Source organism: Alosa pseudoharengus, unplaced genomic scaffold, assembly GCF_046254945.1.
Source record: "Alosa pseudoharengus isolate Yale_2024_CS ecotype anadromous, Long Island Sound unplaced genomic scaffold, YU_APseudo_1.1 YU_APseudo_1.1_scf_19, whole genome shotgun sequence".
Lineage (NCBI taxonomy): Eukaryota > Metazoa > Chordata > Actinopteri > Clupeiformes > Clupeidae > Alosa > Alosa pseudoharengus.
In genome coordinates, this window is record NW_027468657.1 from 378012 (window position 1) to 393687 (window position 15676).

The window sequence follows — 15676 nt, forward strand, 5'->3', positions numbered from 1 at the left end:
CACAAAAGCCGCCGTTTTGTCCCAGGCGCCTGTGTTTTGATAACAAAACCACCCCGAATGTGGACTGGACAAAAGCTATTTGCTAGTGACCATGCGTTTTAGATCGTAAGATAAAGCCCTCTATCTTACAGTTCAGCTTACAATGGTTAAAATCACCGAAAACAAATATCGGTGCATCGGGTTTGTGTTGTAATCATTGGTGGACACAGTGAAGCAGCTTTTGCTGTGTTCCCACAAGGTGGAATGTACACTGCACAGATAAAGATGTTCCCGTAATGTCTTGGTAAGTAAATTGGCCTTAGGCTTAAACATACAGTATGAGCTCCACATCAGGTGGACACAGTTTGTCCTTTACTGTATAATTCCTACACCAAGAGTCTTTAATGAAAACGCAGACACCACCTCCCCTTATTTTCCTGAATTACCACCCCTGTCCATACAGACAATGGAAAACTCCTGTACCCTGGGACCAGGTCTCCGTGTGGATCATGATTCGGTTCATGGCAGATCCTCATGTGCAGACAAAGCTCATCTTATTTTGTGGCCAGTAGCCTCTTGTCTCTTCTCAGTGGCCGCTGGAGAACGCTGGAGACCAGATGTCCACTTGCTACTAGACACTCCTAAGATACCTAAGATACTGCACCACACATCAGCTCTCTCTCCTTCATATCAGATACTGCACCACACATCAGCTCTCTCTCCTTCACATCAGATACTGCACCACACATCAGCTCTCTCTCCTTCACATCAGATACTGCACCACACATCAGCTCTCTCTCCTTCACATCAGATACTGCACCACACATCAGCTCTCTCTCCTCCACATCATTGTCATTATTGTTTTTGTCAAATTAACTGCTGCAATCTGCTTCAATATCGTTCCCCTTTGTCGTGTCATCAGCCATTAAAAGCTAAACTAAAAAAAAGTGTTCTGCTAGATAATAGCGCTAAAAAACAAAACAAACATAATGTTTTTCGCCATCCCCACCAATCGCTATACATTTAATTGGGCCCATGGGTATTTCCACGAATCGCTATACATTTAATTGGGCCCATGGGTATTTCCACGAATCGCTATACATTTAATTGGGCCCATGGGTATTTCCACCAATCGCTATACATTTAATTGGGCCCATGGGTATTTCCACGAATCGCTATACATTTAATTGGCCACATGCCTTAAAAACAATGATATTTTATGAAACCTTGTTCAGAGCACATCTGGCTTTAAAGGCAGACGAACTCTTGAGTGCCCATGTTGTTTTGAATGCAAAGATGCTCATAGGGTTCATTGGGTCTTAATGCTCATAGGGTTCATTGGGTCTTAATGGGTTAAAATGCTCATAGGGTTCATTGGGTCTTAATGGGTTAAAATGCTCATAGGGTTCATTGGGTCTTAATGGGTTAAAGTGACACAGTTTCCCTGACACTTCCACAAATCATGTCATGTTCCTCCAACCATTGTGTCAATGATTTAGAAAATATTGGTATTGCCTCCTATTATCACTGCATGCATATTAAATCTCCATCCTCATGTCCTGTTGCAGGAGCTGAGTGTCTCAGGTGGACGAATCTATGGGATCAGCATCTGTAATAAGAACATCTCAGGGTTGAATCAGCGCGTCAACATCACAGTCAGTCTACCCAATGCTGACATAAGGGTAGGAGACCGACACACTCGGCAGTTATTTTCAATGCTTCTACACAAAGCACAGATAAGTACTTTAAAAAGGCTTTACTTTGTGATGTCATCCGCTTCACTGGGGACAGTCAAACATGACTTATAATCTTGTGACATCACTCTTCCTCATCTTATAATCTTGTGACATCACTCTTGTCATCTTATTTCCTGTAGGAAAACAAGGAGCCAAATTGTACATTTTTGGATTTCTCAAGCAATGGTACGGATTATGACGGTGATGATGTCATTGTGTCTTGCATTTCTACCCACATTATGTTGCTCTGAGCACAGACAGAATAACTCTGTGTGTTTTCCTCTCATCTGTGTGTGGAATATGATGTGTGTGTTTTGTGGAGTATGATGTGCTGATTTGGGTTTTCTGTGGAGATAAGCTATATGCACACGCTGATATCTAAACATCTTTTTCTTTCAGATTTCAAGACAGATGGCTGCTTAACACAGTGGAATAAAGCAGAAGAAAAAGTAATCTGTTCCTGCAACCACTTGACCTACTTTGCTGTACTGATGGTATGTGATGGCTGATTTTCCCAGCATGCTTTGTGTTGCTCTGGCTGCGGTAGAAATAAGCCCTGCATGTTAGAGGGTGTACTGTATGTGTGTGTGTGTGTGTGTGTGTGTGTGTGTGTACTGTATGTGTGTGTGTGTGTGTGCCCTGCATGTTAGAGGGTGTACTGTACTGTATGTGTGTGTGTGTGTGTCTGTGTGTGTGAGTGAGCCCTGCATGTTAGAGGGTGTACTGTACTGTGTGTGTGTGTGTGTGTGTGTGTGTGTGTGTGTGTGTGTGTGTGTGTGAGCCCTGCATGTTAGAGGGCGGCTTACATCCATGAGCAGTGACAGCCAGCAGCTGATGTTAAAATTAAGCATGTGAGGAAAATCCAAAATGTAAATAATCTCAGCAATATAATGAATAGCTGTACCTTACTGTGTAAATGATCTCAGCAATATAATGAATAGCTGTACCTTACTGTGTAAATGATCTCAGCAATATAATGAATAGCTGTACCTTACTGTGTAAATGATCTCAGCAATATAATGAATAGCTGTACCTTACTGTGTAAATGGTCTCAGCAATATAATGAATAGTTGTACCTTACTGTGTAAATGTATTTGATCTCAGCAATATAATGAATAGCTGTACCTTACTGTGTAAATGTATTTGATCTGTCCACATTCATGTCTTTTGGGACATGAAGGTCCAGTCTAATACGGTTTAATGGGTAACTTTTGGAACACGTCACCTTTCAAAAGCAGTCACTGAGAATGCTAGTCATGGGAGGAGCCTGTACCATATTGGAGGCGCATCAGCAGACCACATGCCGGCGACACTAAGGGCATTACAGGCGCATAGCACATGCCGGCGACACTAAGGGCATTACAGGCGCATAGCACATGCCGGCGACACTAAGGGCATTACAGGCGCATAGCACATGCCGGCGACACTAAGGGCATTACAGGCGCATAGCACATGCCGGCGACACTAAGGGCATTACAGGCGCATAGCACATGCCGGCGACACTAAGGGCATTACAGGCATACCAAGTGCCCACTGATGCCCCCTTCACACACAAAAAAAACATTTTTGCTCGGAGGGCCCCCTTTTGCTCAAGGGCCTGTGGAAAACTCATTGGTTAATCCTGCCTTGTGTGTGTGTACTGTATGTGTGTGGGTGTGTACTGTATGTGTGTGTGTGTGTGTACTGTATGTGTGTGTCTGTATGAATGTGTATGTGTTTGTGTGTACTGTATGTGCATGTGTGTGTGTGTGTGTTTGTGTGTGTACTGTATGTGTGTGTGTGTGTGTGTGTGTGTGTGTGTTTGTGTACTGTATGATGTCAAGTCAAGTCAAGTCAAGTCAGTTTTATTTAGTATAGCGCATTTAACATGCACAAAGTGCAACCCAAAGCGCTCCACATACAAGACATTGACACAAAACAAAAGACAATAAGACAAAAAATGCCAGACGGAGCGGCGTAGTCGCCAGCGTTCCTGTGACATACAAGACAGACAACACAGCAAATTGAAAAGAAATAAAATAATAATAATCATGTTAAAATTAGTCCAATTTCCAACCGGCTGAAAAAGTCCAAGGGCAATGATGACCCGCGTGAAACTGCCAATGCAAGACCAACAAAGTTCTTTCACTGACCAACTCAGAGAATTTACTGGCAGTCTGGAGAGCAGAGCACCGGAAGAACAACAGTCTGAAGTCATGATGGCCGATCTTCCTGCTGATCAGCAGCTCGGTGGCTTTAGCAAGGACCGTTTGTTGCTTCATGGCTCCCGACGTCGCCATCAGAGCTCCCCACGTCAGCACTCAATCCAGACTGCAGGCACCCAGCATCAGAGGCTATACGTTAACGCAGGTCAGCCGCAGCTCGGTGGTCGTGGCAGCTGCAGATCTCTCGCAGAGTAGGCCCATTGCCCTGAGCAATCTTTCCGTCCAGACGAGTCCAGACAGAGGATGTGCAGCGTCAGATGGAAGAGGGACGGCTAGTCAAGGCAGCTCATCAGCCCAGTCGAATAGAAACTAACGTTACCGTTAGTTATCAGCCAGAAAAAAGGACCAAGAATAACACAAAACTATCGAAAATAACGCAAATAAAAGGTGAAAAAATTTAACTTGACAAATAAATACAAAAAAAAAGGTTTGAATATGCAGTACAGACACATATTTAACGGTTGTAATACAAAAGATGTATTTTATTGTATTCTTAATGTCAAAAAAACTGTCCGTACATACTCTGTAATTCATCCAAATTAAGCACATGCATCCATTTTTGCTATGAACATCTTAAAAAGAAGTTTGGTAGATGAGTGAATCAATGAAGAGCCAACCCAACATTATAGACTAAAGTTCAACATCTCTCTCTTTAATTATAATTTTCTCTTTGGCTCAGGCATCAGCATAGTGCCTGATGTCAGATTTTTAGCATGATAAATGCAAATGACTGAAGTTACCACTCACTGTCTATGACACGTGCAGCGTAGGCTACTCTAACACCAAAGTAATGTTTGGAATACCCCTATGATTTTTCCTTTTTTGGCCATTCAAACATGTTGTAGATTTTAATTAACATAATGACTAGGTTGTTGCCTTTTCTATCCAGTAGGTGGCAGTCCAGGATAAGAAATAGAGAAGTTCAAAACAGTACAGTAAGGAAAACAAGAGAATGAGCCTACAAGTGCAAACGGAAATGTAGTTTGTTCTGTTGTTGGAATGGAAGTAAATGTAACCACCTTCAACATACCTTTGAAGACATTTTGTTTCAAGTGTGCAACACATGTAGTCAATTTATTAAGGGAGTTTGTCTGTTATAAGGTAGGCTCAGCAAAACGTTAGCTTAGTTACCTTTGACAAGGCTGGCGGCTAGCATTATTATCATCAAGACGTGTGCAAAGTCGTAGGACTACCTCCAGATTGTTTTGCATTGAGGTGCTACTTCAGACGTGAGAACTGCTACGGTAAGCAACGGAAATTCCTTACTGCAGATTCAGAAATAGTAGATTGATGCACCTGTCAACAGTAGGCTACTGGTCTGGGTGTTCTTTTTAAAACGTAGGCTAAATGGTTTCATTCAAAGCAGTGCTTTCCAGTCTGCCTGCTTCAGTCACGATAGCCAGACTGCACTGGGTCCAATGTCACTATGAAATGCGATTAATGAGACTTCCGGCAAGATGGCGTGCTGAGCAGTCACGTCAAAAGTTTGCTCCGCAAGCCAAGTCCCAACTTTCAGGCAAATAAGTATCCTCCAGACTTATAACTTCAAAAAATTGTCAACTAAGTAATACAAAATGATGGGAGAGGCAAAAAAGCCGGAAAATAATATAGCGTCAGTACCTGTCTGAGTATGGCTACGGCTAGTGAAGCTAACGTTAACCAGGACCATTGCTATGATGAAGATATGGAGATTGCAACCTCTAGTTCTACACAACGACGACGACAAATGAGCCCCCCGACCAATGGAATAGTCTTGGCCAAAAAACAGAAGGGGACGCTGAAACCACGTGAAATTCAAGAGAAGGTGTCAAACTCCGACGTAATGGCAGCTATTAACAACTTGTCAGTACTTATGGAGGACTTCGGAATGCAGCTGAAACAAAATAACATCATGATAGCTAACGTCGCCAAAGCTGTCGAGTTCAATGTGGCTGAGATAAAAGAATGGAAGGAGAAGTCTAAAGTTATGGAAAAGGACATACAGGAGCTGAAAACTGAAAATGCAAATATCAAAGAAAAAACACAAGATTTAGAAAGATACCAAAGAAGGTGGAATCTTCGTTTAAATGGACTTCCAGAAACAAAGGATGAAAATACACGACAGAAGGTGGCAGAGGTGATATGCAAGATGATGCCTGACTGGTTACCTAAACTAGACATGATTCTAGACACGGTTCACAGGTTGGGCCAAACCCAGGGTCGGCATCAACAGATCATCATGCAGTTTGCTTCCAGAACATATCGTGACATGCTTTGGAAACTGGCGTGGAATCACCCTGTGTGCACGGAGATGAGAATACAATTTAAAGAAGACCTGACCAAAGAAGAGCGAGAAGCCCGCAGCGCGTTATGGTCGAAGATTGAGAGCGCCAGACAACAGGGCTTGAAGGCATACTTCAGAGGACCGCATGGCTACATCAACGGAGTGCGTATCCACAACTAAACCGAGGGGAACTGGTAACGTTAAAGCTAGTTGACAAATATTGGACTGTAAATGGAGAAAAAGCTAAGGGACATTGCCGAAGTTTAAAACCAGGCCTACTTACCGTTAGGCGGCAGGTTCTTGTTAAGCCACTAAGGTAACTTTCTGTTTTTTCTTTTCTTCTTTTTTGTCTTTTATTTTTATATTTGATGACCACAGAACTGTCATTTAGTTCTTTAAATGCAAGGGGTCTGAAGGACAATACTAAAAGGAAAGCTGTGTTCTTATTCTGTAAAGGGAAGAAAAGCAATTTAACATTTTTGCAAGAAACACATTCCAAGAAAGAGGATGAAAAGTTTTGGGCTCAGCAGTGGGGAGAAACTGTTTTCTTTAGTCATGGCACAGAGCGATCAGGAGGGGTTGCCATCTTAGTTAATAATTGCTCTGGGAAACTAGTAAATGTAAAGGCAGACGAAAATGGACACTGGGTGGGTGTGGTAATGGACTTTAATGACTCACGATTGATCTTGATGAATGTTTATGGGTATAACAATAGCCAAAAGAATGTAGACATGCTAGAAGAAATTACTCAGGAAATAGAACGATGCAAACTGATATACCAATGTGAGAATGTAATAGTAGGAAGGGATCTAAATATAGTGAATGATGAGAAACTAGATAGATCTCCCCCCAGGTGTCATACTTACACCCCCAACAATACTTTTCACCAATTTTGTCACACAAATTCCATACAAGATGCCTGGAGACACTATCATACTGACACAGTACAATTTTCTTGGTTCCAACCAAATGCTATACATAGATCTAGACTGGACTATTGGTTAGTATCAGATTTCATTTTAGGACAAGTTACTGAAGTAAACATGTCTGTAGCTCCCTTAACTGACCACTCTATTATTTACCTTAAGCTAAAACCTAAGGAGCAACATCCTTATTTAAAAGGATATTGGAAGTTTAATGCAAACTTACTTACACATGAGTTGTACTGTAACTAGGGTTACAGGCTAGTAAAATACTTGTAATGATACATTTCATTCATCGCACTTTATTATTTATTATGAGGTCATTGTTTGCAGTTATGGTTCATTTTCCATTCTTTTATTCACATTCAATAATCATCAACTATTTCTGAGGTCAGGGTGATCTGGTTTAGTAATCCTGCACATTGTTCAACATCTGCTTCAACACATTCATTCACTTCCACGCTTTCAGGTGAACTTAATTCAAGAGTAGGTTGCAAGGTCATTGGTTTAACATTACGATTCAATTCCTGGTCAGTTTCTTTCCTAATTTGCCTAATCATATTTTCTACATCAGAGAGGTTACCTATATTGCTAGCGCTGAATCTAGCCTTTCTGCGTTTTCGCCTTGTAAGACGTATTGGTTTTGTGCTACCGCTCTGGGGTCCATACGGTTGTTTTTCGGGCAATATGTCAGAACGAAGCTTTTCGAAGTTGAACAGGCTATTAAAAACTATTTGCGCAGCTCAATGTCACAGGAAAGACTGGGCTCTCCCTTCTATGAATTGAAAAAGACGTTATGCTACCTGCAAACTGGCGAGTCAGTGTCATTTATTTGTCCATGTTAGCCTACAGACCAGTTTCCATAGTGCACATCTTATCAACAGTTTGAATGTCGTGTGTGTTTCTGCTCATTGACAAATACCGTTCAGCACAATGATTCATGCCCAATTAATTTCCCCTGTTAAAGTGTTCGCCTTTGTTACACTATTTGGTTTCGTGATGTAGCCTATGATAAACACCATATGGCCAAATATGTGACTCAGCTAATGTTATAGGCTATACAATTTCCCCTCTTGGCTGGTGTAGCTTATTAGACTAGGCTACTATTAAAATGCACCGACGGTAGCCTTGGCTATGTGTAAAGTAAGCTATCGCATGATTTCATGCACGTAAGTGAAAAGGGCCTTGCATCTGTCAAGTTCGCACAGGGCCTCGCACCCCCTTGCGACGGCCCTGCAGCTCCTCCTAAGACAGCGAGGAAAAAGTTAAAATACGCGATAAACCCGGGAAAAGTTGACAGGTTTGTTTCGGTCCCGGTGATTATTTGTGAAATTGTGCAAACGACAGCCTTTTCAAGGCATTTCAAGGAAGGAGTCGTAGCATGCAAGCTCCCAAATTGACCCAGTAGCCTACAGAAGGCATCAATAGCCTAAATTGTTGGGACTGGGGAGGGTCATGCGTTTTTTCTCAATCACTTTGGAGGGTCATAGAAAAATTTCTTGCTGGCGAGGGAGGGTCACGTCTTTTTTGACTAACGCTCCCAAAACTCCTCCGGTAGCCCCTTAAATAAATAATGAACAGTCCCTAATTGATTATAGCCTGTAGGCCTACACCAGCTATTGTTGAACATTTACCTGTACAGGACAGTAGCCCAGCCTAACAAGCAGATGTTGCAAAAGACATCAAAAGACGCAATTAATCAGAAATAAATAATGTAATCTGCATCGCTTTATTGAACAAACTGCAAGCAACAAGAGGGTTGAGTTTGCTGTGAGGCCAAACCCAAGAGCAGAGCCTAACTGTTAAGGCACTCGATAGGCTATAACGAGCTGTGTGCGCCTGGAAATACAATAGAAGATGCTTTCGGAATAGCACAGCGAAGACGGCTCTGGTCATCCCATACCCTCCCCCCACTTCCTGTAGCCTACCATTATGACTTTGCCGTTTTGGGACATTAAGCTTTTTCACGTTAAGCCCCCCTCCCCCACCCCCTTCTTTCACAAGCAGTGGGGAGCACGGGGCACAAAGTAACACTTTTTGGTAGACAAAGGAGGGTTCTCCGCGCTTCTGTCGTTTGGCCACAATCCGTTGCAGGCCAGGACAGATATTTTAGAGCAGGGGTGTCAAACTCATTTTCATAGAGGGCCACATCATTGAATTTATAGGTTACTGAGGGCCACATAATCGGCGAACATGTGCATGGTGCAACCATGAAATCGGTATTGCAGTATGGCTTATTCAAAATTGCTGTGAAATAATGGTCCTAACCACTTTAAAACAGTGTGGCTGAAATTAAAAAAACAAACAGCCTACAACAGTAAAATTTTCAAATGCAACTTCTAGGCCTACAGTATTAGTTAACAACTGATCAAAATGCATTCATGGACTGACATTGATGAGAATAAACTGCAGTCAATAATGTGCATAACAATGTCCATAACACATATCACCACTAAAATTAACTGTGGCTAAGAAAGGTACTGTGTGTGTGTGTGTGTGTGTGTATGTGTGAGAGAGAGAGAGCTATGGTATGTACACCCACCCACCCCCACCCCCTTAATTTACTTTATTCTTCAGTAAAAGGTGCAGAACATTATTAAACTTTGACTAACGTTTCGATGTGTCGATGTTTTTGACTAACGAACATCGAAACGTTAGTCAAAGTTTAATAATGTTCTGCACCTTTTACTAAAGAATAAAGAAAATTAAGAAGACATCTGAGCTGCACCGGCGTCTCTCCTTCTCTCTAAAATTTTTTGGCTTTTGGCTAAAATCATTTCACTAGTCACATGTTTTAACAAGCAACACTTGTTATTGAACTAATAACAGACGTGTGTCGAAAATTGACTTTATTTTCCATATGGAGAAATAACAAATAATATGCAGAGTCAAACCATGGTCAATCTTGCCAAAAAAAGCCCTCAAACCTGAAAACACATGAGGCAAAAGTGCAAAACATCACAAAACTAACTAAACTAACACGCGCATATTTTTGTATTGCAATCATTGTAGCCTACAGTTGTAACAGCGCGTAACAGTCGTTTTACTCACCGTATGCGCTCATTATAAAGAACGTTTAACGTGTCCCAAAAACAGCTATCAATTAATCACCAAACGTCTTATAAACAAATATTGCCAGGAGCAACACCTTGCAAAAAATAATAACAATAGGCCTAGGCCTTTATATGGCTCTGCTCCTGCCTAGATTCGAACTCAGAACTGCCTGAAAGTTGCAGACCTGTTCTGGTAATACGTGCATTAACCCACTCGACCGTCAGACAACGCTATCTGCTTCGAGTAGGCCTATTGGGTAGGACTGTAGCCTACACTGGTTGCTGTGGCACAGTCTTGAGTGACCGAATTCGTTTTTCTTTGTCATATGAATGCTGTCATTTTGTTAACATTACTGTTAAGGAGATGCTGTAGGCAAAGTCTATATTTCAACCTCGTTAGTGTAGTGAAAAAAATCAGAACTATTCACAAGGTTTCTGGGCAGCATATTTATGTTCTGTTAGCAAGCGAACTTCTCATGACTACCGACAAAGTAGCCTACTGCCAGCTGATGAAGCTCTCATTTAAAAAAATTACTGAGAGACAGGCACTGTACAATCAAGAAATCTTGCCACGGAATCCAAAACTATGTTTAACATTATGTACAAAGCTTAGGCTACAGTGAACTAGCATGTTGCAGGGGCTGCTAAAAACACAGAGAAACGCACGGCCAATCACAGCCCTTGCTCGGCCAATCACAGCCCTTGCTGTCGAATGCACCGTCTGGTTCGACCGTGGAACGCCACAGCGGACTATGCTGCCCCCAAGCGGCTGCAGTTGTACTTACATTTCACCCAGCTGCGTGAATCACCTTGATGGTGAATGAAGTGTCAATTCTTAACAGGGTCCCACTGTAGATCTCTTAGATTATAGAGATACGATAGACGACGAAGCATTCATATTGTTTTTAGATTTCTTCAAGGCGTTTGATACACTAGAACATAAATTCCTCTTTAAAGCTTTTAAACTATTTGGGTTTGGTAAGGCTTTCTGTGACTTTGTAAGGACATGTTATGATGATATCAATGCCGCTGTTTCATTGATGGGTGGAACAACCACGCGATTTCCAATTCATGTAGGCAGAAAGTGAAATGGTCTCACTTAGAACTAAATATCTGACATTTCCAATTCCACCTAAATCAAAGGAGGTTCATTTTAAAACCCTACACAAAATTTACCCATCCAATGATTTTTTGTGTTTTAACTTGGAATTAGAGCTACAGTATGCATATTCTGCAAGAAAGAAGCTGAAACAGTAACCCATTTGTTTTTTACATGTTTTGTCACTCAAAGTTTTTGGTTTGCAGTAAAAAACTGGTTATCCATATCAGTATTGTCTACTGATGAAATTATCTTTGGTTCGCTGATGGGAAACCCAGATAAGTTTTTGCTGGTGAATGTTGTTGTTATTTTAGGGATTTTTTTTATTCATAAGAGTAAATACTTAAAGACTTACCCCCACTTCCTTGCTTTTAAGAAAGAGTTTAATATTTACATGAAATCCCTTAATAAAATGCATGGGAAAAAAGCTAAACAGCTTGAAAACATCTTAGTTAACTTGAACATGTGGAATGATTATTAATCTCATATAGTAATTACTGTGGTTTGTTAAATATTTAATGTTAATTGTTGATTTTGTCTTGTACTGTTTTTGTGCTTGTACTTTAAATCATTTATATTGAATTGTATGGATTGTTGCATTGTAGTACATGATTCTATGTATGTAAAAAAAAAAAAATGTGATTAATGAGCGAAGACAGCTGAAATCAGCCACAGCTGTGTAACTGATGTGCCGGTGATCCACTAGCATGCGATGCGAACTCCGCGAGGCAGTATTCATTTCTATGAGAAGCGAATTCCCCAGAGGAAACTTTTGCTTCTCATTTGTACAACGGAGTTTTAGGGCCACACATGAAGAAGAAAAATATTTTTGCCATGGCGAGATTAAACTCGACATGTTGACTTTAAAGTCGACATGTCGACATTAAACTCGACATTTCGAGAATAAAGTTAAAATGTCATGTCGACTTTAATCTCGACGTGTCGACTTTAAAGTCGCCATGTCGACATTAAACTTGACATTTCGAGATCAAAGTTGAAATATCATATCTACTTTAATCTCGACGTGTCGACTTTAAAGTCGACATGCCGACATTAAACTCGAAATACAGTTTCAACATAGCCTACAGTTTAAGCTATGTATCCTACACTAACACACAATATGTGACATGAATAATAGGCTTCAAATAGGTGTTATTTCAGATAGATTTCAGATAGATTGCGTCTTGTCTGTTAAATAGGTACTCATTGCTGTCATCGTGAAGCGCTGTATCTCGCTGTTATGGAATATCATGCACTATGCCATTTATATAGCTAGAATAATACATGTATCCAATGATATAAAGTTTCTATACAAAATGTTATTTCAGTCTGTTTTACGTAAGGCCACCGCACATCCAAATAACTGCCCTTCATGACCCACAGGCCGTCACTCTCCATAGGTTAAAGCAACACCAAAGAACTTTCCCTCTGTCGTACGAGCTATTTGTTTATCCAGCACCGGCTTTGCAAATAACGATGTCCACAGACAAGGTAGAATATTTTGCATGACTTATAAAAGTACGATGTATTGCGACATCAGATGCAAGTCAAATTTGTAGTTTCTTATGTCTATTCCATCAAACTCCGCTACCCGATCTGGCATAACATAGTGCGGTTGTAGCCGACAAAGGGCCGCGAGGCAAATGCAGAATTGCCGTTCACCCTGTTACGAGTTGATGAACCACTGAAACGATTTTGGAAACATTATTTTAAGGTACAAAAAACTCTTTGGTGTTGCTTTAACATGGCAAAACTAATTTTTCTAAAACTGCTTTTCCATGTCTCACCTGCAATAAATATAGGAGGCTAACACAGTATGTATAGGCCTAAGTATATATTTTACTCTACTCTTTTGATCCCGTGAGGGAATATGTGTGCATGTACTTTATGCACTCTGTGTGCGTATGCATGAATAGGCTACATGGGGTTGCCTGGTCGGGAGGACAGCTTAATTCGTCTCTCCAGCAATAGGCTGTTTTGCATCCATTACAAACAAACAAGCAATGTGAAAGTCTAGGATTGGGGAGAGCACTTAGTGTGCCTATTATAGTGCAAGCATGAAGTTGAACCTTTAGATGAAAAACACTCTTTAGCCTACAATAAATACACGGCTAATGACGTTTACTTTTGACCATCGCATTTATCGCCTGTAACTCCGTGATAAGGACCTAACAGGAAAGTATTTGGCTGAGCAATGGAGGTTAATATGTTCTATGTTTTGTCCACATATAGGCCTATGTCTAATCATTGTTGCACTTGAAGAAAACTGGAATGTTTCATTCGTCCTCCCTTTCAATCGTCCCGAGCGGTCGTTCATAACTTTATTCTCAAAATGTTGAGTTTAATGTTGACACGTCGAGATTAAAATCGACATGATATTTCAACTTTATTCTCGAAATGTCGAGTTTAATGTCGACATGGCGACTTTAAAGTCGACATTACATTTCAACTTTATTCTCGAAATGTTGAGTTTAATGTCGACATGTCGAGTTTAATCTCGTCATGGCAAAAATATTTTTTTCTTCATGTGTGGCCCTAATACTCCGTCGTACATTTGTATCCCTTCTGTTGCTAAAGAGGCAAAATGGTGATTCTCTTTTAAGGATCATTTAAGTATTACTTTTGTCACAATTATTTCTCCTAATTTTGCCTTAGGAGAAATAAAACAAGCAAAAGATGAGACACATAGCAATAAGACAAGTAGGAGTCACATAAGAGATATTAGTTTGAGAAGCAGGAGAAATACGGGAGATCTCTTATATGTTTGAGTGTAGTCTCACTTACAACTTGTTTCTCCTTAGGAGAAATAATAGAGCAGATGGAGTCACATAAGAGATATTAGTTTGAGAAGCAGGAGAAATACGGGAGATCTCTTATATGTTTGAGTGTAGTCTCACTTACAACTTGTTTCTCCTTAGGAGAAATAATAGAGCAGATGGAGTCACATAAGTGATATTAGTTTGAGAAGCAGGAGAAATACGGGAGATCTCTTATATGTTTGAGTGTAGTCTCACTTACAACTTGTTTCTCCTTAGGAGAAATAATAGAGCAGATGGAGTCACATAAGAGATATTAGTTTGAGAAGCAGGAGAAATACGGGAGATCTCTTATATGTTTGAGTGTAGTCTCACTAACAACTTGTTTCTCCTTAGGAGAAATAATAGAGCAGATGGAGTCACATAAGAGATATTAGTTTGAGAAGCAGGAGAAATACGGGAGATCTCTTATATGTTTGAGTGTAGTCTCATTTACAACTTGTTTCTCCTTAGGAGAAATAATAGAGCAAATGAGGAGACATTGCAATGATAAACTGTTGAGAAGTAGGAGTTACAATTGAGATATCAGTTTGAGGGTCAAAAAATAGGGCACTCCATAGCATTTCAAACTTTTATTTTATAAAACAAAGCAAAACAGTTGTACTTTAAAAATGGACTTTAAGCAATGGGAGCTTGCACAGATGCACTTTAAAATGGACTTCAAGCAATGGAACCATGTTAATGCCTTGATATGTTCTTTTTATAATGTGTATTCTTATTTATTTATTTTTGTGTGTGAGTGTGTATGTGAGTATTATTTTTAAAAGCTGCACAAGCAAATTGCATTTTACAGACCAATTGCACAATGACAATTTAAGACTATCTATAAATCATACAACATGGAGAAATGAACTAATAAACAATAACATAAACAAACTGAACTTGTGCCAAAGCGTGCCATACTGTGTACAATGGTGGATGAAAGCGTGGGCTGATAAATCTGCGTCTTTTATCCTGGTGGTGGAACCAACCAAAGGGAGGAGGGAGAGAAGAGCAGAAAATAGAACATTGTTTGTGAGCCACTCAAAAATACAAAGTAAGACATTTGTTTGACCGTCTGCTTTCATAACTGTGGGAATTTTGATACAGCACAAAGATCAGACACACCTTATTAATCACTTAAACACAGACTGATAGCTACCACTCACATTTGCTATATGTTGCCCAATTGAAAAACAGATTGTATTGATATATTTGTCAAGCTTAAACAAGTTTGTTGAATTCCCTCACCTCATCTAGTGAGTAAACTGTATTGTCAGGCTAGGATTAAGTGTTAAGTATTGCTGGAACATGTCACACAGTCTCATTGAAGGGCAAATCTGGTGTAAACTGATTCAAAGCCTTGTTGTTCGAGCTCACCAGGCACTGTCCAAAGGACAAAGAACAATAAAATGTGTCATAACCTAGACAAGTTATGAACAAGAAAGTAAAGCTGACTCAATATGGCAAAAAAGCCTTCGGTATCTTCTTTCCATTACAGGGTTTCCCCAGGTTTGACCACCCCAAATAAGACTAGACCTTTTTAAGACCACTTACATGAAAATTAAGACCTACATCACACCCATTATGCAGTTGTAAAACACCAGATCAAATCCATAATGAC

General features: G+C 40.3%; 1 protein-coding gene across 2 annotated transcripts in view; it reads left to right on the forward strand.

Annotated features, from left to right (window-relative positions):
• Positions 1–15676, forward strand: part of LOC143132142 (adhesion G-protein coupled receptor G5-like) — a 158488-nt gene that overhangs the window by 49472 nt on the left and 93340 nt on the right. For both annotated transcript variants that reach the window (XM_076291474.1, XM_076291475.1), the window contains exons 7-9: positions 1548–1661; positions 1856–1901; positions 2115–2209. In XM_076291474.1, coding sequence (XP_076147589.1) covers positions 1548–1661; positions 1856–1901; positions 2115–2209 — 255 coding nt within the window. The remainder of the gene's footprint in view (positions 1–1547; positions 1662–1855; positions 1902–2114; positions 2210–15676) is intronic.